This window comes from Somniosus microcephalus, unplaced genomic scaffold (assembly GCF_052327205.1).
Source record: "Somniosus microcephalus isolate GS21.2 unplaced genomic scaffold, FLI_Smic_1.0 unresolved_chr5, whole genome shotgun sequence".
In the NCBI taxonomy this organism is placed as follows: domain Eukaryota; kingdom Metazoa; phylum Chordata; class Chondrichthyes; order Squaliformes; family Somniosidae; genus Somniosus; species Somniosus microcephalus.
Window position 1 is genome coordinate 48,422,779 of NW_028225183.1, and position 26,407 is coordinate 48,449,185.

Consider the following 26,407-nt stretch of genomic DNA (forward strand, 5'->3'; position numbering starts at 1 on the left):
CCTGATCCTTCGCCCTTTGCCAGATAGCCGGAGCCGAGGCTACTCCAAACACCAGCCGGTTGTATTGATAGAGACCTTTATGGGTGTTGATCATAAGGTAATGTTTCGAAGCTTCTTCTACCTCCATTTGCAAGTACGCCTGGGCTAGATCAATTTTGGTGAAGCGTTTACCACCAGATAGCGAGGCGAAAATATCCTCAATTCGTGGAAGCAGATATTGCACTGTGTGAAGGACTGGGTTCACTGTCACCTTAAAATCCCCACAGATGCGGACATTCTTTGGTCCCCCAGGCATATTACTCAATGACCTCTTCATTACAGGAACGATGGGTGTAGCCCACTCGCTCCAGTCCACTTTGGACAGTACTGCTGAACGTTTCAACCCTTCCAGCTCTGCTTCAACTGCTGGTCTGATCGCATAAGGCACTGGTCTGGCCTTCAGAAACTTTGGACTTGCATTATCCTCTATTTTAATTGTTGCTGTTATTCCTTTTAGTGTTCCTAGTCCCTCCTTGAACACTTCTTTTCCGTCAGTTAGCATTTTTGACAGTTGTCCAGATGTGACATCGTCATCCTTTTTGGCCTCCACCTTCAGTGCATGTATGGAATGCCAATCTAAATGTAGCTTCCGGATCCATTCACGTCCTAGCAGTGGTGGTCCTCCATTTGGCAATACATATATAACCATTTCAAATATTTCCTGACATTTATATGTCACTTTCACCCTTATTTTTCCTTTGGGGTAGACTTTTTGCCCCGTATATGTCTTCAAGACAATCTCTGTAGCTTTCAAGGGTATGTGTGAAAATAGCTGCTTGTAGTCTCTTTGATTTATGACTGTTAGAGCTGACCCTGTGTCCAATTCCATTTCCACTTGGACTCCGTCTATCTTGAGTGTAACCCAGATAGTCTGGAGATCCTCCATTTCAGTTACATTATGTAGTTTCAGACAACCCAGCTCCTTGCTTCCGGAGTCTGTGTCACTTTTCTGTTCGTCTGAATCACTGTCCATCACCTGGTGTAACTTTTTGTACTTCTCCTGTGGAGATTTCTTACTGTTGGTTTTCTTCCCAGACCTGCAGACTCTTGCTATGTGTCCTGCTTTCCCACACTGTCTGCACACTTGGTCCTTGAACCAACAATCTTTCTGGTCATGTGTTGTTCTGCCACAGCGATAGCACTTCCCTGTTCCATAGGTCATTTCATTGGTGCCATATTCTTGCGGTCTCCATTGTACCTCTGCAGTGCCCCTTGCGGCTGCTTCGTGTGATACTGCCATATTGAAAGCTTTGTCCAGCTAAGGTCCTTTTCTGATAGAAGCCATTTCTGTGTTCCTTCACTTTGTAGCCCACACACAAACTTGTCCCTTAACGTGTCTGCTAGTCCCGCTCCAAACTGGCAGTATTTCAATAGCTTGCGCAGTTCTGTTAGGTACTCAGCATTGCTTTCGCCTTTGTGTTGGTTCCTTTTATGCAACTTAAATCGTTCTGCTATCAGCAGCGGTGTGGGGTTTAAGTGGTCCTGTAGGATTTCTACTATGCTTTCAAAATTCTTGTTTACCGGCTTTTCTGAGGTTATTAGATTTCGCAGTAACCCATAAGTTTTTGCACGCATGGAATTTAACAGAACCAATGCTTTATTAGCACCTGGCACTTCATTCGCCCTGCAGTACACCTCAATACGTTCCACATATGTCTCCCAATCTTCGACTTCATTACCGAATGTAGAGATACTGCCACTCTTCGGCATCCTTGGCTGTGCGTTAACTATCCCCAATGGCACCTCCCCTGCTTCCCCTTCTTCTCCGCTGGCAAAAATGGCGTCTCCCGTGCTTTCCTTCATTCCCGCGCTCGCCCGTCTTCTCCGCTGCGGCTTCGCAAAAGGGCGTCTCCCGCACTCTTCCTTCTTCTCAGTGGCTCCTCCCACGCTCTCCCTGCTTCTCTACAGCTCAATGGCACATCCCGCGTTCTCCCTGCTTCTCCGTGTCTCAATGGCATCTCCCCTTGCTTCACCACGCAGACCCTGATCAGCCCGTGATCCCTGGCTCTGCTCTGCGCATTCTTCTCTTGATATTTTTCGACGCTGCTCAGTCTAGAACCCGGCTGTTTCTTACCCTCTCTCTCTCTCCGGCTTGCAGTATTTTTCCTCGACGCCACTCGGTGATCAATCCCCGGCTGCGCCCTGCTCTCTTCACCCTCTTTCTTACCCCGTCGACGCTGCCCGGCTCTCTCTCTGCCATCGGTCGGCTCCAGCCGCCGCTGCTCGGGAAGGGTCTGCTCTGGACCTGTCGTCGGTCTCTTACTGCTCGTTGTGGCTGGGGAACCAAGCCCGGCTCTCCACAGCCTCCCCAGCGAAGTTGGATCTCTGCCTGACTGCTGGGCGGTTGCTCGCGGTCGACGCCCATGTTCCTGGACTCGACTATTTTTTTTTATGTTGCAGGTAGATTCGCATGAACACTCGTCACCACTGTTACATCCGTGGTTCAGTGGATAAATAATTACACAGATGCTGTACATAAACAAAAAACAGGTCTTTACTGGAGGAGGGTCATCTCTAGACTGGGGTACAGAGGCATGCGCACAGCTTATATACCAGTGTGGTTACTGCCGGTACTACATTATACAGGAGCTGTAAAAAGCGGTTCTGACTTAAAGCACATACACTACAAGTGGGGAGTTTAATCAGTCTCTGCCTGTCTCTGTTTGGTGAGTAGGCAACAGATGCCAGACATAGAAACATAGAAGATAGGAGCAGGAGTAGGCCATTCGGTCCCTCGAGCCTGCTCCGCCCTTCAATGCGATTATGGCTGATCATCGAAGTTCAGTACCCAGTCCCTGCTTTCTCTCCATACCCCTTGATCCTTAAGAAATATATACAACTCCTTCTTGCATATATTTAATGTATTGACCTCTACTGCCTTCTGTGGTAGAGAATTCCACAGGTTCACCACTCTCTGGGTGAAGAAATTTCTCCTCATTTCTGTCCTAAAATGCCTACCCTTTATCCTTAGACTGTGACACATGATTCTGGACTGCCCGACAATCGGGAACTTCCTTCCTGCATCGAGACTGTCCAGTCCTGTCAGAATTTTATAAGTTTCAATGAGATCCCCTCTCATTCTTCTAAACTCCAACGAGTACAAGCCCAATTGACCCAATCTCTCCTCATACGTCATTCCTGCCATCCCAGGTACCAGTCTGGTGAATCTTCGCTGAACTCCTTCCATGGCAAGTACATCCTCCCTCAGATAAGGCGACCAAAACTGCACACAATACTCAAGATGTGGTCTCACCAAGGCCCTGTACAACTGCAGCAAGATATCCTTGTTCCTGTACTCAAACCCTCTCGCTATGAAGGTCAACATACCATTTGCCTTCTTAACCGCCTGCTGCACCTGCATGCTTACCTTCAGCGACTGGTGCACAAGGATACCCGGACAAGATCCCGGGCCGGTGAGTCTGTCACCCCATGTGCCTGTCTCTGTGACTTGTGCACAAGATCAATCCCCAGTCAGTAAATCCCCCAGCCCTGCCAGTTATATCTGGATCGATGCTGAACCTCTCAGTTTTCGGTCTATTGAATCCGAGTTTAAGCCATGTGTGGTAAACAGAATGTCTCACTATTTCTGTGAATAATACTATATTCTAAAAGCAGGCTAGGATACACACAGACAAACTGTGACACGTTCCTGCCCCTAAACCTCTCTAACAGAGAGTGCCTGGGCCGCCTGTATCAGAGTACGAACATTAAGACTGACACCATCTCTCTCTCTCTCTCTCTCTCTCTCATTGCTGTCTCCGGGTGTTGAGAATGGAATGCATCAGACTCCAGTTGCTCTGTTCAGTTCCTCAGTTTCGGAGGAGGAGAGAGAGAGGCTAGAGGGGCGGTGAGATCATCATTTCTATTTTCATATAAATCAAACATATTTCTGCCTGCAAACAATATAGTACCTTCAAACCAGATAAGGGTGAACACAGCCACAGCTGTGATTGGCTCCCGCCCCTGAATCTGGGGAACAGACACTGTGAGGAGCGCCGGCCTCAGAGTGTTTAACACTGACTGAGCTGGGAAACTCCAACTAACCCCGAGAATCGGCAGCACAGGCCGAGCGGAGAGGAAAACCTGTCCTGTGAACTGTAAATCTGGGAACAGATTGTGCTGTGAATGAGCAGAGTGAACATTGTGTCAGCGAGAGTGTGTTAAAGGGACGGCGGGTTAGACTAATGTCACTGTGTTTGTGTGTCCGCTCTCATCGCCGGATTTCAGAGGCAATCTTGGGTAAAATTCAAAGATTTCCCTGTCATAGGATCGCCCTGCCCCCCTGCTCAGCCCTGCAGTGGGAATTAAACGTGAAGCTTTATTTGATTTCAAATTTCAGCCGAAAAACAGAGAATATGTCGGCGATGGGGTGAGAGAGCGCGATCAGTGCAGCAATGAAACGGCTGTAAATCGAAATTGCTGCCTTTACTTCTGATGAAACTTTCTCGGCAGCAGACATCCCGTTCTTCGAGACAGAAAGAGGCCAGTCTGGGAATGTGGAGTGCCCGAGTTTAATTGGAATCGGAGAGTTAATGAGGAGAGAGAAACACAGAGAGGCTGGAGAGGCCGGGAGCTGACAGCAGGATGTCTCCTCCCCTCCCGCTCTCTCTGTTTAATCTCTCACTCTGTCTCCTCCCCTCCCCGCCTCTCTTACTCTGCGCTTTCTCAGTCAGGTCGGAGTCGGCTGTATATAACAGCAGCCAGAAACAGTTCGTTTCTCATTCAGCAGAAGTTTGACTGAAGAATCATCATGACTGGACGAGGTAAAGGAGGCAAAGGACTGGGCAAAGGCGGAGCCAAGCGCCACCGTAAAGTGCTCCGTGACAACATCCAGGGCATTACCAAACCAGCCATCCGCCGCCTGGCTCGCCGTGGCGGTGTCAAGCGGATCTCGGGTCTGATCTACGAGGAGACCCGTGGGGTGCTGAAAGTTTTCCTGGAGAATGTGATCAGGGATGCGGTCACCTACACTGAGCATGCCAAGCGCAAGACGGTCACTGCCATGGATGTGGTGTACGCTCTGAAACGGCAGGGCCGCACTCTCTATGGATTCGGCGGCTGAACAACTCGACCCTTTCAACCAAACACAACACAAAGGCTCTTTTAAGAGCCACCCACAGCCTCACAGAGAGAGCAGTGACCTGGGAACGGGACCTGGGGTAGATTGTTCTCAAAAATAGATTGTGGTCAGAAATATTATTAACAGATATGTGATGTGTTCTGTAATCTTTGAATTTCGCTTTCGGTTGCACCAGGTTTATGGAGTTATTTCCTCAGACGGAACATTCCCTCTCCGTGTAAAGCCACATCGCGTCTACACATTTCTCCATTGTGCAGTTTTACTGTAATGATTATAATTTAATAATTAGTTGGCTGGTCGGACATGAGCCGTTGAGTGGGTTACTGAAAAGAGTCCAACTTGTGAATTTGCAGCCAGACGGTGGTGTCCGGCCCTGATACTGACAGGGTTTGTGAAATTGTGAAATTTCAGTTCAGTCATTCGGGGACCTGAAATTACATCAGTTTGAGACCGCTCTAACCCGACCTTACTTCTGATTGGGGGTCCGCTCCACAATCCCATTTCGTAACCAATCACAGAGCCACAGATTAGAAAGTAAGCACATCATTGGTTGACATTGTCGGCCTGTCGAAATGTTTGAATTTTTTTTTGATTTTGAAAAAGCCCGCCAATTCCAGTGCCGGAAAGAAGCGAATTAATCTAAAGTCTAGTTTCAATGGAATGATTTTAAAATCTCCGTCATTTTGTTCTGTTATTCTGCGTTCACCGTCAGTAATTCCTGGCGCTGTTCTACGAACAGGTTTAATTTGTCAGCCTCTTATCTGTAACCGGCGCCAATAAGTCTCCATTCAGCAATCTGAAATGTGCCGAGTATCAGATCGCTGACTGCACAGTTACCCAATGACAGATTATTGGCCAAGGCCTTCTCACAGGCTCCACGGGGACAGAGAGAAGCGACTGAATTCTGATCCTCTCCCCTGAAAGCGGCGGCTAACGTCACAATGGGACGGGCGGAGGGAAATTCTGAATGGGCTGGAGAGGAGAGGGAGAGGAATCGAGTGGAAGAGCGGGAGATTGGCGCGGGTCCCTTTCCCCGCTCCTGTCAGCATCAACAGCCCAGAGTGCGGGCAATGGGAAGGGCCCTAAAGCACCAAGCCCAGGAAGGAACATTTAAAACCTTCAATGATTCTGGTAATGATCGTCTCAATATGTGCAGAATAAAATCGATTTGTGTCAAAACGGTTATTTCCTGCACTAAATTTGGCGGACTTTTTGAAATGGGCGATTAATCACAGCTCAGCCAATCGGGGCCTGAGTTTCCAGCGTTTCATTGATTGGTCAGAGTTGGGTTTGAAGTGGGTGGGCGCCGGTCTCCAGCCAATTAGTGCTCGGGGAGGTCCCTCACTGAGTATAACAAGGCGGACACACTGCAGACTCCGCATTAACAGTCCGTGTGATCCAAGTTGTCCTGAGATCGGTTCAGAAAATGGCCAGGACCAAGCAGACAGCGCGCAAATCGACCGGAGGGAAAGCTCCTCGCAAACAGCTGGCGACCAAAGCGGCCCGGAAGAGCGCTCCAGCCACGGGCGGAGTGAAGAAACCCCATCGCTACAGACCCGGCACTGTGGCTCTGAGGGAGATCCGCCGCTACCAGAAATCCACCGAACTGCTGATCCGCAAACTGCCCTTCCAGCGCCTGGTGCGAGAGATCGCTCAGGACTTCAAGACCGACCTGCGCTTCCAGAGCTCGGCCGTCATGGCCCTGCAGGAGGCCAGCGAGGCTTACCTGGTGGGGCTCTTTGAGGACACCAACCTGTGCGCCATCCACGCCAAGCGAGTCACCATCATGCCCAAAGACATCCAGCTGGCCCGCCGCATCCGCGGGGAGCGCGCCTAAACTCACCCTGCCCGGCTCCAGACTTCAGCACCAAATACAACAACGGCTCTTTTAAGAGCCACCAAATCAACAAAGAATCGAGCTACGATCGCCCCAAGGCAAATTGGACTGTGCACACACCGTGCTGCTCTTGCAGTGATAATGTAATTGGGATTTATAAAGGGGGGGCAGTGAATGTCTGGGTATGGTCTAGGTTTAAATGTGAGCGATCTGCCCAGTAAACTGACTGCACCCGCCCAGTAGGAAACTATAAGTGGGAGCACTGATCCAACTCCACATACCGGGATTGATCATCGAGAGAGAACGAGGTGCCTGAAGTCTGAAGCTCACTTTTAAAATCAACTCTTACTGCGGGGAGAGGTAGTTACTATTTGGAATATTTTATATTAACCAGAGCTGTAATTCTGGTTCGATGTTCTCGTTGATGCTCTCGTTGAACGGCGGAGCAGGCTCGAAGGGCCGAATGGCCTACTCCTGCTCCTATCTTCTATGTTTCTATGTCTGCAAATTAAAAGGGGAAAAGTTAGTATGGATCAATGTGCTCAGGATGTATATGGAATTATTGGCCCAATAAGGAACGGTTCTCCCATCAACCGCTCACTGGCTTAATAATCGTTTCTTAACATGCGTTCATATTCGGCTCTCCCAATGTGTTTAAATAGGGCCGGTCTCACGTTAAGTTTCCGTGTGTTTTGTTTTTCTCTGAAGCCAGCCACCCTCTGTATTGAATCGCTGATCTGAATATTCGGTAACAACAAACCCGCTGTAATGTTTGTGGATTTACAGTTCTACATGTCCTGTTTATAACCGAGAACGGCTGAACAGTAAACAACCCTTTCACAGATAAAGTGGGTGGCTCTGAAAAGAGCCTTTGGGTTATTAGATTGAATCTTGTCCAGTTTACTTGCTCTTGGAGCTGGCAGTGCTGGTTTTCTTGGGCAGCAGCACCGCCTGGATATTAGGCAGCACCCCGCCCTGAGCGATGGTCACCTTTCCCAGCAGCTTGTTGAGCTCCTCGTCGTTGCGGATGGCCAGCTGCAGGTGTCTGGGGATGATGCGGGTCTTCTTGTTGTCGCGGGCCGCGTTGCCGGCCAGCTCCAGGATTTCTGCAGTCAGATACTCGAGCACAGCAGCCATGTAGACCGGGGCTCCGGCACCCACACGCTCAGCGTAGTTGCCTTTCGCAGGAGCCTGTGAACACGGCCCACAGGGAACTGCAGTCCGGCCCGGGATGATCGAGACTTAGCCTTGGCCCGAGCTTTACCGCCGGTTTTTCCTCTTCCAGACATTTCCACAATTCACCCGTTGAAAGAAATAATGATAAACTCAGCCCACATCTGCCCTACTTATACCTTCTGGAGGAATGAAAATACGAACTTGTGATTGGTCGCTCTATGGGGAATTTCATTGGTGTTTTCCGGTGACCAATCACAGTCTGTTTTTCCCGCCAATGGCAAGGGTGCGGAAATAACTGTCCTCAACAGTCAGACCGCCAACGATTTTTAATTTCAAAAGCCCGCCAATATTTTCCTAAACCATCGAATTAAGTTAATAAATGAACTATTCGCCAAAGATTTCCGGACAGTTTTTTATTCCTTTTGTCTTATTCCATCTCTCCCTTGCAAATTCTAGGCTGTTACAATTGGGATTAATTTCGGGTTCAATTTCAAACTGTATCGGGCGGGATTAAATCCCCATTGATTCTGTAACGGGACACATTCCAGCTCAATCTGTGTAAAAGTGAGGATTCACAGATTATCGATCGATCCTTTGCACAGGCGCTGCTGCGGGAGTGAAACCAGATCTGGGAGTCCTGCTGTGAGAAGAGGGACAGAGTGTTAAAACTGACCGCGTTCTGGTCTCTAAGAAACCCCATTCTGGGTTGTTAGATTACAGTAATTCTCGGGTAAATTAAAGGATTGACTCCCACCTGGCATTGAAAAAAATGAAAATGTTTTTGCAGAGATTGAGGGGAATGAAATCTGAGTCTCATCTCGAAAACAAGCTTTTAATTCGTCGGAAGGCGCTGCAAGTGAACGGGTCTGAGAACAAAGGGAAAGCGATCAGGGACCGTGTTTGTAGTTTACTGGACGGGAAATACAACAACGACGCTAAGGTCGATCTGGGTAGTGAAACTGCTTATCTGAAAATTCAAACTCAATCTAAAGTTGGAACGTCAAACGTTCTCAAACACACTTGTTAAGGAGAAACATTACAGTAAATTGATTCCAAAGTGAGATGCGTTTGTGTAGATCTTTCAGAGAGATTGTGGGTGGCTCTTAAAAGAGCCTTTGTGTTTTGGGTTTGTTCTTTCAGGACAGCGTGGAGTTTTACTTGGAGCTGGTGTATTTGGTCACCGCCTTTGTCCCTTCCGACACGGCGTGCTTGGCCAGCTCCCCGGGCAGCAGCAGGCGCACGGCGGTCTGGATCTCCCGGGAGCTGATGGTGTGCCGCTTGTTGTAATGGGCCAGGCGGGAAGCCTCACCCGCGATACGCTCGAAAATATCGTTCACAAACGAGTTCATGACGCCCATGGCCTTGGAGGAGATGCCGGTGTCAGGGTGAACCTGCTTCATCACTTTGTAGATGTAGATGGAGTAACTCTCCCTCCTCGACTTTCTACGCTTCTTGCCGCCCTTCGCTGCCGGTTTAATGACAGTTTTCTTGGCGCCCTTCTTGGCAACTGGTTTCTTTTCGTAAACCATTCTCAAAGTCGATTTCAAATACAAATATGACGCAATCCCGCTCCGCGCTCGGCTTAAATAGGCTGCCCCCACAACCCTATGCTAATGAAGGATGGGTGAAGGCAATGATTGTCATTGGCTGCTTAGGAATGCTGTCAATTTCCATTGTTCTGCAGGTCTCTGATTGGCTTCTTTATTTATCCAATGAGATTGAGTTTTTATCACCAGCACGCCCCCTGCAGTCAGAAAGGTCATTGCAAGAGCAGAGGAAGCTTCATCTTCCCATTAACCAAATCCCAGACCATTATCCGTGCTCCCAAGCGCTTCTTCCGGACGTGACAGCAATTAATTGTACTTCCTTCAACCAGTGCACAATATTCACGCCTTGCGGTGTGGTCTCCGCCACTTTAGTTCAGTATCTGCCAGTCTCTAGTACTGTGAATGTGTGTATTGGAATAGTTCTGTATTATTCATTCTCTGGTGATTTATGTAAATGTGGGAATCATTCTCAATCTCAGTCTCTGTTACAGTATGTGAGTGTGGGACCCATTTGTTTCCTGTCCGTCACTGATACCATGTGTCAGTGCGGGATTCCATCTGTTACGGTCAGACTCTGGTACCATGTGTCAGTGTTGGAATTCATTTGGAATCAGTCATTCTCTGGTAGTGTACGAGTGTGTGACATTAATTCTGTGTCAGTCTGTCACTGGGATGTGCAAGTCTGAGATTCATTCTATATCTGTCATTCACTGGGATGGTGTGCAAGTCTAAGTCTAAGATGTCAGTACCTGGTATATGAGTGGGGTTTTGACCTGTAAGTGTAAGTTTTTGATATGTGAGTGAGGTTTTGTCTTGTACTTGACAGTTACTGATATGTCAGTGGGTTTGTGCTGATCCTGTCAATTTCTGGTATGTGAATAGGATATTGTCCTGTACCTATCATTTTCTTGCCTATAAGTGGTGTATTGCCAGTTTCTGGAAAATGACTGGAATTTTGTCCTCTTTCTGTCAGTTTCTGGTATGTAAGTGAAATTTTGCCTGTAACTGTTAGTTTCTGTTATGTGAGTTGTGTTTTGTCCTGAACCTGTCTGTTTCTGGTACGTGAATGAGGTTATGTCTTCTTCCTGTCAGTTCCTGGTATGTGAGTGCGGTTTTGACCTGTAACTGTCAGTTTCTGATGTGAGTGTGGTTTTGTCCTGCACTTGCCTGTTACTGATATGTGATTTTGCTTGTGCTGTACCTTTCATGATCTGGTATGTGAAAAGGTTTTGTCTTGTACATGTCATTTACTCGTCTGTAAGTGGGCATTTGTCTTGTACCTGTCAGTTTCTGTAATGTGTGGGATTTTGTCCTGTTCCTGTCACTTTTTGGTATGTGAGTGGCCTCTCTCCAGTGCCTGTCAGTTTCTGGTATGCGAGTGGCCTTTTTTTGCTGTACCTGTCAGTTTTGATTATGTGAGTGGTGTTTTGTCCTTTACCTGTCAGTTTCTGGAATGTGAGTGGTGTTTTGTCCTGTACCTGTCAGTTTCTGGAATGTGAGTGGGGTTTTCTCCTGTACCTGTCAGTTTCTGGAATGTGAGTGGGGTTTTGTCCTGTACCTGTCAGTTTGAGTTATGTGAGTGGGATTTTGTCCTGTACCTGTCAGTTTCTGTTATGTGAGTTGTGCTTTGTCATGTACCTGTCAGCTTCTGATATGTGAGTGGTATTTTTTCCTGTACCTGTCAGTTTCTGGTAAGTGAGTGTGGTATTGTCCGGTACCGGTCAGTTTCTGTTAATTGAGTGGGGTTTTGCTCTGTACCCCTCATTTTCTGGTAGTTGAGTGGGGTTTTGTCCTGTATCTATCATTTCCTGGAGTGTGAGTGGGATTTTGTCCTGTACCTGTCAGTTTCTGGTACGTGAGTGGAGTTTTGTACTTTACCTGTCAGTTTCTGGTATGTGAGTGAGGTTTTGACCTGTACCTGTCAGTTTCTGTTATGTGACTGGGGCTTTATTTTGTACCTGTCAGTTTCTGGTATGTGAATGGGTTTTCTGGTGTACCTGTCAGTTTCTGATAATTGAGTGTGGTTTAGTCCTGTACCTGTCAGTTTCTGATAACTGAGTGTGGTGCTGTCCTGTATCTATTCGTTCCTGTTATGTGAGTTGGGCTTTGTCCTGTACCTGGCAGTTCCTGGTATGAGTGTGGTTTTCATGTGTATCTGTTAGTTTCTGAGATATGACTGGAGTTTTGTCTTGTACCTTTCAGTAACTCGTATGTGAGTGGCTTTTTTCTCCTGTACCTAAGTGTTTCTGGTATGAGAGTGGGGTTTTGCCCTGTACCTCTCAGTATCTGATATGTGAGTGGGGTTTTGCTCTGTACCTCTCAGTATCTGATATGTGAGTGGGATTTTGCCCTGTAAATCTCAGTATCTGATATGTGAGTGGGGTTTTGTCCTGTACCTCTCAGTATCTGATATGTGAGTGGGGTTTTGCCCTGTACCTCTCAGTATCTGATATGTGAGAGGGGTTTTGTCCTGTACCTCTCAGTATCTGATATGTGAGTGGGGTTTTGCCCTGTACCTCTCAGTATCTGATATGTGAGTGGGGTTTTGCCCTGTAAATCTCAGTATCTGATATGTGAGTGGGGTTTTGTCCTGTACCTCTCAGTATCTGATATGTGAGTGGGGTTTTGCCCTGTACCTCTCTGTATCTGATATGTGAGAGGGGTTTTGCCCTGTACCTCTCAGTATCTGATATGTGAGTGGGGTTTTGCCCTGTACCTCTCAGTATCTGATATGTGAGAGGGGTTTTGTCCTGTACCCCTCAGTATCTGATATGTGAGTGGGGTTTTGCCCTGTACCTCTCAGTATCTGAAATGTGAGATAGTCTTTGTCCTCTACCTCTCAGTATCTGATATGTGAGTGGGGTTTTGTCCTGTACCCCTCAGTATCTGATATGAGAGTGGGGTTTTGTCCTGTACCTCTCAGTATCTGATATGTGAGTGGGGTTTTGCCCTGTACCTCTCAGTATCTGATATGTGAGAGGGATTTTGCCCTGTACCTCTCAGTATCTGATATGAGAGTGGGGTTTTGTCCTGTACATCTCAGTATCTGATATGTGAGTGGGGTTTTGTCCTGTACCTCTCAGTATCTGATATGTGAGAGGGGTTTTGCCCTGTACCTCTCAGTATCTGATATGTGAGTGGGGTTTTGTCCTGTACCTCTCAGTATCTGATATGTGAGTGGGGTTTTGCCCTGTACCTCTCAGTATCTGATATGTGAGTGGGGTTTTGCCCTGTACCTCTCAGTATCTGATATGTGAGTGGGGTTTTGTCCTGTACCTCTCAGTATCTGATATGTGAGTGGGGTTTTGCCCTGTACCTCTCAGTATCTGATATGTGAGAGGGGTTTTGCCCTGTACCCCTCAGTATCTGATATGTGAGAGGGGTTTTGCCCTGTACCTCTCAGTATCTGATATGTGAGTGGGGTTTTGCTCTATACCTCTCAGTATCTGATATGTGAGTGGGGTTTTGTCCTGTACCTCTCAGTATCTGATATGTGAGTGGGGTTTTGCCCTGTATCTCTCAGTATCTGATATGTGAGAGGGGTTTTGCCCTGTACCTCTCAGTATTTGATATGTGAGAGGGGTTTAGCCCTGTACCTCTCAGTATCTGATATGAGAGTGGGGTTTTGTCCTGTACATCTCAGTATCTGATATGTGAGTGGGGTTTTGTCCTGTACCTCTCAGTATCTGATATGTGAGAGGGGTTTTGCCCTGTACCTCTCAGTATCTGATATGTGAGAGGGGTTTTGTCCTGTACCTCTCAGTATCTGATATGTGAGTGGGGTTTTGCTCTGTACCTCTCAGTATCTGATATGTGAGTGGGGTTTTGTCCTGTACCTCTCAGTATCTGATATGTGAGTGGGGTTTTGCTCTGTACCTCTCAGTATCTGCTATGTGCGAGGGGTTTTGCCCTGTACCTGTCAGCTTCTGGTATATGCAGGTATTTTATCCAGTTTGTGTCAGTTTCTGGTACTTAAATGGGGTTTTGTCCTCTCCCTGGTATATGAGTGGAGCTTTGTCCTGTAACTGTCAGTTTCTGGTATGTGAATGGGCTTTTGTCCAGTACCTGTCAATTTCTGGTATGTGATTGGTGTTTTACCTGTTAACGTCAGTTTCTTGTACCTGAGTGGTTTTTTGTCCTGTACCTATCAGTTCCTGGTATGTGAGTTGTGTTTTGTCCTGAACCTGTCTGTTTCTGGTACGTGAATGTGGTTTTGTCATGTACATGTCAGTTTCTGTTATGTGAGTGGTGTTTTCTCCTGTACCTTTCAGTTTCTGATGTGTGAGTGGGATTTTTTCAGTACCTGTCAGTTTCTGGTATGTGAGTGAGGATTTCACCTGTACCTGTCAGTTTCTGTTAAGTGAGTGGAGTTTTGTCCTGAACCTCTCTATTTCTGATATGTGAGTAGAGTTTTGTCCTGTACCTATCAGTAACTGGTATATGAGTGGGGCTTTGTCCTGTACCTGGCAGTTTCAGGTATGTGACTGGTTTTCTCGTGTACCTGTCAGTTTCTGATATGAGTGGAGTTTTGCCCTGGACCTATCTGTACCTGTTATGAGTGGGGTTTTGACCTTTAACTATAAGATTTTGATATGTGAGTGAATGTTCGTCCTGAACTTGCCAGTTACTGATATGTGAGTGGGTTTGTGCTGAGCCTGTCAATTTCTGGTATGTGAATAGGATATTGTCCTGTACCTGTCATTTTCTTGTCTGTCAAAGGGGTATTGCCCTGTTCCTGTCAATTTCTGGAATATGACTGGAATTTTGTCCTGTTTCTGTCAGTTTCTGGTATGTAAGTGGGATTTTGCTTGTACCTATTAGTTTCTGGTATGTGAGTTGTGTTTTGTCCTGAACCTGTCTGTTTCTGGTACGTGAATGGGGTTTTGTCATGTACCTGTCAGTTTCTGTATGTGCAACCGCGATACAAAGTTACATTGTCTGACCTCACTGCAGCACTGCGGCACTCAGATTCACCACACCAGGTGTGTAGGACGGTTCTATAGTGTGTTATCAGCATCCAGACACAACACAAACCCAGCACTGGATCATGACTGACACCATCCGATTGGCACAGTCCAGGTTTATACCTCCCACTCCCAAGGGACGACATATAAAGTTCAGGAACGCTTCTTGGAATATAACCACAGGCACCTGGTCAGTACAAACAATTGTTTTCAGTCTATTGAAAGCGAGTTGAGGGCCTGTGTAATTAACAGACTGCCACAGAACCCGGATCCTGGTGTATCTGGGGGACTCACAATGTATCTCCCCATCTCCAGCAATACGTTTCTGGAGAACACAACGCACCAAAAAAATAACCGATTTTTGAAATGTGATCTTTCACACATCTCACCTGCTGCCTGAAATAAATGCACTTTGTGAAACTGCCCACATCCTCACAGTCAGGCTGACTTTCCACTGTTCGCTGCCCTAGAACAACAGACACGGTGAGAGTTGAACCGATTCAGGAACATTCACTAATGATTTGGGAGAATAAAGCAGCAATGATTTGAAAGAGCGAGGTGATTTACTTTCTTTGTTACCTTGCACTGTACACACACAGCCCGAGAATGGCCTCTCCCTTCCCCCACTCACTCCATGTTACAGAACTAGTTCCTGTTCCAATCTGCCGCTGAAATTACCCCGACACAAAGCCCATCTGCGGACACAGTCCCAATGCGATGTGTTGCTGTGAAGAGGCTGCTGTTTGATCCCATACTCTGCCCGTGATATCTCCGCTGTATGATGTGTTCAGCGATCATCAACCGAGCACCAAGCAAACAGCACCCGCTGGTAGAGCTGGGGGAGGGAAGCTCGCATGGGCCCTTCCTGTCGCTTGTGCAGGGAGAGGGGGAGGAGCAGGCAAATATTTAAATGCTGAAGCGTGAAAGCTGGGGGCGGAGCTGAAGCTCAGAGGACGCTGTCTCTGCTCAACCTGTCACTCTGATTCTGTCTCCTCCCAGCCTCTCTCACACTCTGCCTTTCTCAACCAAATCCCGGCTGGCTTCATGAATACATTCAGTTTATATTCCTGTGAGGAATCGTCATAGCTGGAAGAGGTAGAGGAGGCAAAGGACTGGGAAAAGGCGGAGCCAAGCGCCACCGTAAAGTACTTAGTGACAACATCCAGGGCACAAAACAAAGGCTCTTCTCAGAGCCACCCACCGCCTCAGAGAGAGAACAGGGCCCTGGGACCGGGAGCGGGGATATATTGGGGTGGGGAATAGCTTCAGAATTATAAGGACTATGGGGTTACAAGTGACTCTTTGGCCCGGACCCTGTATTCTCCCCTCACAGTGAAATGCTCGCTTCGTCTTCCTGGGTGTCCATGCGCCCAGTGTCCTGTTTCCATTCAGCTTTTATACATCAGACAGATGGTGTGACGGGGAACCGGGGCTTTCCACCTCACAATAGGTTAAACCGAGCTGCTGTGACAAGAGGCCAACTTGTGAGATTATTCTCCTTCTGAAGTTTGCTTCCTGCACAGATATTGTCGGGGATTGTGAAATTCAAGGGTTTCAGGAAAGTCATTAGATGGACTGTAATGATAAACATAACATAAGAACATAAGAAGTAGGAGCAGGAGTAGGCCATACGGTCCCTCGGGCCTGCTCCGCCATTTAATAGGATCATAGCTGATCCGAACCTAGACTCACGTCCACTTCCCTGCCCGCTCCCCGTAACCCCTAATTCCCTTATCAGCTAGGAAACTGTCTATCTCCGTTTTAAATTTATTTAATGTCGCAGCTTCCACAGCTCTCTGTGGTAGCAAATTCCATAGATTTACTACCCTCTGAAGAAGCTTCTCTTCATCTCAGTTTTGAAAGGGCAGCCCTTTATTCTAAGATCCTGCCCCCTAGCTCTAGTCTCACCCATCAGTGGAAAGATCCTCACCGCATCCACCCGATCAAGTTCCCTCACAATCTTATATGTTTCGATAAGATCGCCTCTCATTCTTCTGATTTCCAATGAGTAGAGGCCGAGCCTACTCAACGTTTCCTCATAAGTCAACCCCCTCATCTCTGGAATCAACTGAGTAAACCTTCTCTGAACTGCCTCTAGAGCAAGTATATCTTTACTTAAATATGGGATGTATAGTAATCTGGGATGCTATGATTAAGGTTATCCACCAGGTGGTGCTGTAGCCAATGCTGCTACTAAGGTCAGAGGTTTGCTTCCTGTTAAGGTCAGAGGTTTGCTTCCTGTTAAGGTCTGTATCTGTGAGTCTCTGGTAGTGTGTGTGAGTGTGGGAATTCATTCTGTATATCTCTGTCTCTGGTAGTGTGTGTGAGTGTGGAATTCATTCTGTATCTCTCTGTCTCTGGTAGTGTGTGTGAGTGTGGGATTCATTCTGTATCTCTCTGTCTCTGGTAGTGTGTGTGAGTGTGGGATTCATTCTGTATCTGTCAGTCCCCAGTAGTGTGTGTGAGAGTGGGATTCATTCTGTATCGGTCAGTCTCTGGTAGTGCGAGTGTGGGATTCATTCTGTATCTCTCAGTCTCCAGTAGTGTGTGTGAGTGTGGGATTCATTCTGTATCTCTCAGTCTCTGGTAGTGTGTGTGAGTGTGGGATTCATTCTGTATCTGTCAGTCTCCAATAGTGTGTGAGAGTGTGGGATTCATTCTGTATCTGTCAGTCTCTGGTAGTGTGAGTGAGTGTGGGAATCATTCTGTATCTGTCAGTCTCTGGTACTATGTGCGAGTGTGTGATTCATTCTGTATCTTTCACTCTCTGGTAGTGTGTGTGAGTGTGGAATTCATTCTGTATCTCTCAGTCATTGGTAGTGTGTGTGAGTGTGGGATTCATTCTGTATCTCTCAGTCTCTGGTAGTGTGAGTGTGGAATTCATTCTGTATCTCTCTGTCTCTGGTAGTGTGTGTGAGTGTGGGAATCATTCTGTATCTCTCTGTCTCTGGTAGTGTGTGTGAGTGTGGGATTCATTCTGTATCTCTCTGTCTCTGGTAGTGTGTGTGAGTGTGGGATTCATTCTGTATCTGTCAGTCTCTGGTAGTGTGTGTGAGTTTGGGAATCATTCTGTATCTCTCTGTCTCTGGTAGTGTGTGTGAGTGTGGGATTCATTCTGTTTCTTTCAGTCTGACTCTAAGTGTGATTTTTGGACTCGTAGGTAATGTATTGCTCAGTCTGCAGTCTGGGGAATATTTATGCAACTTTTTTCTATACCTTTCATTCAGATACCGTTCGTCTGCTCTATCTGATATTTAATTTGGTGCTAAGGCTGCACTATTGTGAGATTAACTCAGTGACTTTCAATCTGGGTGTGATTTTGGGCTGGGATTGATGCATCTGCCCGTCAGAGGGACTGTGTTGAGGTGAAATGGAACCAACCTCTGTCTCTCCTGCTCTGTTTGACTGTTGGATTGAAAATGTGTCTCTGAAACTTGGGATCAGTGCGGGACTGACTACTGCTGCTGTCTGTGACTGTGGAACTGATAACCTGTCTGTGTCTCTGCACTCTGGGAGTGAAAACATACCTACTGTGTGTGAGAAGGAGCTGGCTGCACTGTTCCTTAAGTCTCAGATGGAGGAAGCTTCACATTTATTCTGGTTCCTTCAAGTACTTGCCTGTAGGGAAAAAATGTATATTTTATCAATCAAGAACAGATGAGGTAGAAAATACAAAAATTATCAATGTATAATCTCTGTGCTAATTCTCATTATGAACATTCTCAAAGGAAAGCCAGCGATACAAACAGTGTCAGTGTCTGACTCCACTGCAGTACTGCAGCAATCAGCTTCTGCACACCAAGTGTGTTGTGCAGTTTTACAGCAACTTAGAGACATCTGCTCACAACCCTTACCCCTTCACTGCTCCATGAATGGGACTACCCGATGGAGCAGGGAATCTCACACCAGCCAGATTGCTGCTTCTAACCGTTCAACCAAAAGCAAACAGCCACAGTTTAAAACGTGTCCTTCAATCTTCTTACCTGGCAAGAAACACGGTGAGCCTGGAACTAAAGCGGATAAAGCTCACTGCTGGTTTGGAGAGAGAAAGCAGCAATGATTGTAAACAGCAGATTCTTCCCATTCTATCTCCCTTACCCTGGACACACGCTGGCCACACACAGCCCGAGAACGGCCTCTCCCTTCCCCCACTCACTCCATGCTCTGAGACCAGTTCTTGTTCCACTCCGGCTCTTACAAACAGACGCCGACTCCCCCTGAACTGTCCCCGGACTCAATGCCGATCTCTGAGCCCATCTGCGGACACGCTCCCAAAGCGATGAGCTGCTGTAAGGAGGCTGCTGTTTGCTGCCTTACTCCGGGGCCCTGATGTCTCCAGTCCCGGTTCTTTTAAACCATCTTCTTGCGCTCACTGAGTGAACGGCGATCACAGGCAGGGCTGGGGGAGGGGACTGCGCATGCGCTCTTCTGCTCACTGGGAATCGCCGTAGGGGGCGGGGCTTAACTGCGCACGCGCAGCTCCCTGCATAATTCAGCATAAAAATCAAAGGGAACTTTCCCCAATTCACTTTTATCAGAATCTGAGCAAAGGTATTGGGCCTGGGGGTGGGGGGGAAGGACAGAGAATGTCTAAAGCTGGGGGCTTGTCCATTTAAGGTGCTCAATTTGGGATCATTCCGTGCAGGGTGTTTGCTGATCTTGTGCCGTCTTCACAAAGCAATCCTGCAGAAGCATGGGAGGAACGAGGGAGCCGGAGTGTTTCCTGGAATGGGGCATGTGTTAATATCTGATAGCAACAGTCCTAGATTACTCGGTCACTGAGAGTAATACCAAACGGCCCTGAGCGGCGAAGTTGCAGAGAGTGAAACAGGCAATAGAGGGTTAAATATTGACCATTGTTTGTCTCGCTCTCTGACACAGTCCCGCAGTGTGGGATTAATAATGTGTCTGTCTCTGGTACAATATCAGTATAAGACCACATCTTCTGCCTCTCCACTGGGAGCTTTCTGGAAATAAACTGAACTTCACAGTTTAGTCTGGAACTGATACTCTCTCTCCCTCTCACTGCCCTCCTCACTCTGTCTCTCCCTCTAACCATTTGCTCTGTCTCTCTTCATTCTCTGTTGCACTTTCTAAGAAGGTGGGATGCTGTTACTGAGCGTGAAATTGGCACATTGACAGGAAGTCTAATACCGACACTCTCACTCTCACTCGCTTTTCTCTCTCTCATGTTGTACATGAAGGAGGGATATTTTAATTAATGTCCTGTGGATACAAATTAGAAACTGTAAGACTGATGCTGTGTCTCTGTCTGGTACTGGTGACTGGAACTGTGTGAGTGTGGGATCCATTTGCATCTGTCAATCTCTGGTAATATGTTTGGGTTGGGATTAATTATGTATCTGTCAGTCTCTGGTATCTTGTGTGAGTGTGGGATACATTCAATATCTCTCTGTCTCTGTTACTGTGTGTGAGTGTGGAATAAATTCTGTGTCTGTGAGTCTCTGGTACTGTGTGTGAGTGTGGTATAAATTCTGTATCTGTGAGTCTCTGGTACTGTGTGTGAGTGTGGTATTTATTCTGTATCTGTGAGTCTCTGGTACTGTGTGCGAGTGTGGTATTTATTCTGTATCTGTGAGTCTATGGTACTGTGTGTGAGTGTGGTATAAATTCTGTATCAGTGAGTCTCTGGTACTCTGTGTGATTGTGTAGTTCAGGCTGTAATAATCGAATTGATATGATACCTTTAATCTGCTACTGTTTAAGATTTTTGGAGTGGTATGTACTGTGTAGCATTGTCAGTACTAATGGAATTGATGCTATATCTTTCAATATGTTTACGTATGAGATTTTTGGGCTGGTATGTAATGTGTATATGTAATGTCATAGAGGGGGTGCAACGGAGATTCACCAGACTGGTTCCTGGTTTGGGGGACAGATTGAGTATAATAGGCCTAAATTCCCCAGACTTTAGAAGAATGAGAGGTGATCTCATTGAAACATACACAATTCTTACCAGACTTCACAGGGTAGATGCAAGGAGGAGGTTTACCCTGGCTGGGGAGTCTAAAACGAGAGGTCCCAGTCCCAGAATAAGTGGTCGGACATTTAGTACTGAGATGAGGATAAACTTCTTCACTCAGAGGGTGATGAATCTTTAGAATTCTGAATCCCAGAGGGCTGTGGTGGCTCAGTCGTTGAGTGTATTCAAGACAGAAATTGATAGATTTTTGAATATTAGGAGTATAAAGGGATATGGGGATAATGCAGAAAAATGGAGATGAGTCAGTGTATCATCCATGATCTCACTGAATGGCGGAGCAGGTTCGAAGAGCAAAATGCCCAATCCTGCTCCTGTTTCGTATATTTCTTATGTTCTTATCAGTCTGCACTCTGGGTTATTTCATTGCATTGGATTCTGTAACTTTCAACCAGTCTGTCGTATTGGATATTTATTTTGTAGCTCAGGCTGTGAGATTGACACAGAGCCTTTCAACCTGATAGTGGGTGTGATTATGGGCTGGGATTGATGTATCTACCTGTCAGCAGTACTGAGTTGTGGTGAAATGGAAACAACCTCGGTCTCTCCTGATCTGTTTGACTGCTGGATTGAAAATGTGTCACTGTAAACTGTGAGCAGTGGTGGACTGACCACTGCTGCTGTCTGTGACTGTGGAACTGATAACCTGTCCGTGTCTCTGCACTCTGGGAGTGATAACATACCTACTGTGTGTGAGATGGAGCTGGCTGCACTGTTCCTCATGCCTCAGGTGGAGGGAGCTTCACATTTAATCCAGTTACTTCAAATACTTACCTGTAGGGATTAAAAGTATTTCTTATAAATCAAGATCAGATGAGGTAAAAAATAAAAAGGTGATAGAAACATAGAAGATAGGAGCAGCAGTCGGCCATTCGGCCCCTCGAGCCCGCTCTGCCATTCAATGAGATCATGGCTGATCATCCAAACTCAGTACCCTGTCTCTGCCTTCTCCCCATATCCCTTGATCACTTTAGCCTTAAGAAATATATCTAACTCCTTCTTGAATATACTTAATGAATTAGCCTCAACTGCCTTCTGTGGTAGAGTATTCCACAGGTTCACCACTCTCTGGGTCAATTTATAATCTCTCTGCTAACAATCATTATGAACATTCGCAGAGGAAAGCCAGCGATACAAACAGTGTCAGTGTCTGACTCCACTGCAGTACTGCAGCAATCAGCTTCTGTACACCAAGTGTGTTTTCCAATTTTACAGCAATTCAGTGCCACAAACCAACCGCTGCACTGCTCCGTGAATGGGACTACCTGATGGAGCAGGGATATTTACACAGGGCAGATTGGGCACAAACATGGCAGATGCAGTATACTGTGGATAAATGCGAGGTTATCCACTTTAGTGACAAATACAGGAAGGCAGATTATTATCTGAACGGCAATAGATTGGGAGAAGGGGAAGTGCAATGAGACCTGGGTGTCCTTGTGCACCAGTCGCTGAAAGTAAGCATGCAAGTGCAGCAGGTGGTTAAGAAGGCAAATGGTACGTTGGCCTTCATAGCGAGTGGGTTTGAGTACTGGAACAAGGATGTCTTGCTGCAGTGGTACAGGGCCTTGGTGAGACCACACCTTGAGTATTGTGTGCAGTTTTGGTCGCCTTATCTGAGGAAGGATGCTCTTGCCATGGAGAGGGTGCAGCAAAGATTCATCAGACTGACACCTAGGATGGCAGGAATAAAGTATGAGGAGAGATTGGGTCGATTGGGCTTATACTCGCTGGAATTTAGAAGGGACGGGATCTCATTAAAATTCATAAAATTCTAACAGGACTAGATGCAGGAAGGATATTCCCGATGGCCGGGGAGTCCAGAACCAGGTTTCCCAGTCTAAGGATAAGGGGTAAGCCATTTAGGACAGAGATGAGGAGGAATTTCTTCACCCAGAGAGTGGTGAACCTGTGGAATTTTTTACCACAGAAGGCAGTGGAGGCCAATTCATTAAATATATTCAAGAAGGAGTTAGATATATTTCTTAAGGCTAAAGGGGTCAAGGGATGTGGTGAGAAGGCAGGGTCAGGTTACTGAATTTGGATGATCAGCCATGGTCTCGTTGAAAGGCGGAACAGGCTCGAGGGGCCGAATGGCCCACTCCAGCTCCTATCTTCTATGTTTCGATGTTTCCATGCTAAGTCCCTCTCCCATGGGACTAACCATTCAAACAAAAACAAACAGCCCCTGTTTAAAACGTGTCTTTCACACTTCTCACCTGGTGCCTGCAATAGATGCTCTTTGTATCAATCCTTACTGTCCGGCTCTGCTTCCACTGCTCACTATCCAATGACAAGAAACACGGCGAGTCTGGAACTAAACCGGGAACATTCACTACTGGTTTGCCGAGAGAAAGCAACAATGATTGTAAATAGCAGATCCTTCCCATTCTGTCTCCCTTACCCTGGACACACGTTGGCCACACACAGCCCGAGAACGGCCTCTCCCTTCCCTCACTCACTCCTTGCTCTGAGACCAGTTCTTGTTCCACTCCGGCTCTTACAAACAGACGCCGACTCCCCCTGAACTGTCCCCGGACTCAATGCCGATCTCTGAGTCCATCTGCGGACACGCTCCCAAAGTGATGTGCTGCTGTAAGGAGGCTGCTGTTTGCTGCCTTCCTCCGGGGCCCTGATGTCTACATTCCGGGCCATCTTCTTCCGCTCACTGAGTGAATGGCGAACAGAGGCAGAGCTGGGGGAGGGGACCCGCATGCGCTCTACTGCTCACTGGAAATTGATTGAGGGGGCGGGGCTAAACAGCGCAAGCGCAACTCCCAGCATTAATTGAGCACAATAATCAAAGGGAACTTTCCCCAACTCACTTTTATCAGAATCTGAGCAAATGAACTGGGCCTGGGGGAAAAAGGACAGAGAATGTTTAAAGCTGGAGGCTTGCCCCTTTAAGATGCTCAATTTGGGATCATTCCGTGCAGGCTGTTTGTTCTTCATGATCGCGTCTTCACAAAGCAATCCTGCAGAAACTATTGAGGAACGAAGGATTCGGAGTGTTTGCTGAGACCGTGCAGGAGTTAATATCTGACAGGAACAGCACCAGATTAATTTAATCGGAGAGAATCACTCGATTACTGAGAGTAACACCGAACGACCCTGAGCTGCGAGATTGTAAGAGAGTACAACAGGGAAGAGAGGGTTAAATATGGGACATTGTTCCTCTCACTCTCTGATATTGTCCCGCAGTGTGGGATTAATAATGTGTCTGTCTCTGGTACAATATCATAGAAGCCTAGAATCATTGAATGTTTACAGCACAGAAGAAGTCCATTCGGCCCGTCGAGCCCGTGCCAGCAAGGGCCCTTCAGTTTGTCCCAATCCCCCGCCCTTTCCCCGGAGCCCTGCAAATGTGTTTCCTTCAGGTGTTTATCCAATTCCCTTTTCAAAGCCAGGATTGAATCTGCCACCATCATCCTTTCAGGCAGTGCATTCCAGATCATAACCGCTCACTGCATCAAAAACTGTGTCTTCAGGGCACCTCTGCTTCATTTATCAATCACCTTCAATCTGTGTCCTCTGCTTCCCCACCCTTCCACCAATGGGAACAGTTTCTCTCTGTCTACTCTGTCCAGGCACTTTTTGATTTTGAACTCCTCCATCAAATCTCCCAACATTCTCTGCTCGAAGGAGAACAACCCCAGCTTCGCCAGACTCTCCCCGGAACTGAGGTCCCTCATCCGTGGAACCATTCCTGTAAATCTTGTAACTCTCAGTGAGAGGTGAGTCTGCATCCTCTGCCTCCCCAGTGGGATCTCTCTGGATAAATGGGACTGGAGAGCTCAGCCTGGAACTGATAGGCTGTATGTTTTTCTCACCGCCCTGCCTCGCTCTGGCCTGTCTCTCGCTCAGCCCAATCTCTCTCTCTCTCACTGTCTCTCTCACTCTCTCGCTATCCGCTCTCTCTTGTACTGTTTGTCAGAGCGGGATACAGTTGAGCCTGATATGGAAGCACTGTTGAAAGTGCAAGACTGACATTGTGTCTGTTTCTCTCTCTCTCTCTCTGGTGCTGCCCCTGAATCTGGGGAACAGAGCGCCGGCCTCAGAGTGTTTAACACTGACTGAGCTGGGAAACTCCAACTAACCCCGAGAATCTGCAGCACAGGCCGAGCGGAGAGGAAAACCTGTCCTGTGAACTGTAAATCTGGGAACAGATTGTGCTGTGAATGAGCAGAGTGAACATTGTGTCAGCGAGAGTGTGTTAAAGGGGCGGGTGGGTTAGACTAATGTCACTGTGTTTGTGTGTCCGCTCTTATCGCCGGAATTCAGAGACCCTCTTGTGTAAAATTCAAAGATTTCCCTGTCATAGGATCGTCCTGCCCCCCTGCTCAGCCCTGAAGTGGGAATTAAAGGTGAAGCTTTATTTGATTTCAAATTTCAGTCAAAAAACAGCGAACATGTGCGCGGTCGGGTGAGAGAGCGCGATCAGTGCAGCAATGAAACGGCTTTAAATCGAAATTGCTGCCTTTAATTCTGATGAAACTTTCTCGACAGCAAACATCCCGGTCTTCGAGAGAAACAGAGGCCAGCCTGGGAATGTGGAGTGCCCGAGTTTAATTGGAATCGGAGAGTTAATGAGGAGAGAGAAACACAGAGAGGCTGGAGGGGCCGGGAGCTGACAGCAGGATGTCTCCGCCCCGTCCGCTCGCTGCCTTTAAGTTGCTCTGTGCCGCCGCCTCTCGTTTCATTCCTGACACAGCTCTGACTGTCACAGAGATTTTCTACAGAGTCGCCGACATGACTGAGACTGCAGCCGCCGAAACGGCTCCTCCTGCCGCCGCCGCTCAAACCAAGGCTCCGAGCAAGAAGAAGAAGGCGGCTCCCCGCTCCAAGCCAGCCGGTCCCACGTTGGGCGAGCAGATCCTCGAGGTTGTGGCGAGTGGCAGCGATCGCAAGGGGATGTCGCTGGTCGCGATAAAGAAGGCTCTGGCTGCCAACGGCGTCGATGTGCTGAAGTTAAGTTCCCAGATCAGGTTAAGTATCAAGAGGAAAGTGGAAAACGGCTCCCTGGAGCAGACCAAGGGCACGGGCGCCTCGGGTTCCTTCAGGCTCGCTAAGAAGGAATCCCAGCGGAAAGAGGGAAAGAAGGTGAAGAAACCAGCAGCCAAGAAATCTGCAGTAAAGAAACCGGCAGCTAAGAAATCTCCAGCCAAGAAACCAGCAGCCAAGAAATCTCCAGCCAAGAAACCAGCAGCCAAGAAATCTCCAGCCAAGAAACCAGCAGCCAAAAAAACGAGCAACAAGAAGACAGCAACGTCACAAAAGACAGTGAAAGCGGCGGCTGGGAAGAAGGCGGCGGTGAAGAAGCCCAAGAGCCCCAAGAAGGCAACAGGCGGAAAGGTGAAGGCAGCCAAGAAGGTGGAAAAACCCAAGGCCAAGCCCAAATCAGCAAAGTCTCCCAAAGCAGCGAGCAAAAGAAAGTAAAAAGGACAACTTGTAAACATCTCAACCAAAAGGCTCTTTTCAGGGCCACCCACGTCTTTCCAAAAAGAGCTGATCGCGGAATGAGATGATCCATGTCCCGGGGCCGGGCTCAGGCTCCCGATTGAAATCATTTCAAATGAACCCCGGCTTCCTGGTGACTCGCTGACATTCGCAGCTCCCACCCCTCCCCAATGACTAATAAAACACAGAATGGGATGTCCGGGCCGGGCCTCACTCTAACTGGGGGGGTGTTCGGCTCCAGTCTCAGTTCAGGGTCATTTTCAGTTCACAGGTTCAGGGTGAGAGTCTCTGTGAGACTCTGACACT

At 47.5% G+C, this 26,407-nt stretch overlaps 1 protein-coding gene and 1 pseudogene across 1 annotated transcript; one reads left to right on the plus strand and one right to left on the minus strand.

Annotated features, from left to right (window-relative positions):
- Positions 1–7,832: 7,832 nt before the first annotated feature.
- On the minus strand, positions 7,833–8,339 carry LOC147088175 (histone H2A type 2-C-like; annotated as a pseudogene).
- Positions 8,340–25,363: 17,024 nt separating this feature from the next.
- On the plus strand, positions 25,364–26,155 carry LOC147088176 (histone H1-like). The gene has a single exon (XM_085977939.1). The coding sequence runs from the start codon at positions 25,394–25,396 to the stop codon at positions 26,078–26,080; it is 687 nt and encodes a 228-aa protein (XP_085834065.1). The 5' UTR covers positions 25,364–25,393; the 3' UTR covers positions 26,081–26,155.
- The last annotated feature ends 252 nt before the right edge of the window (positions 26,156–26,407 follow it).

Excerpts from the sequence above, each read along its gene's own strand:
- LOC147088176 (XM_085977939.1), top strand. The coding sequence starts at position 25,394 with ATGACTGAGACTGCAGCCGCCGAAACGGCTCCTCCTGCCGCCGCCGCT.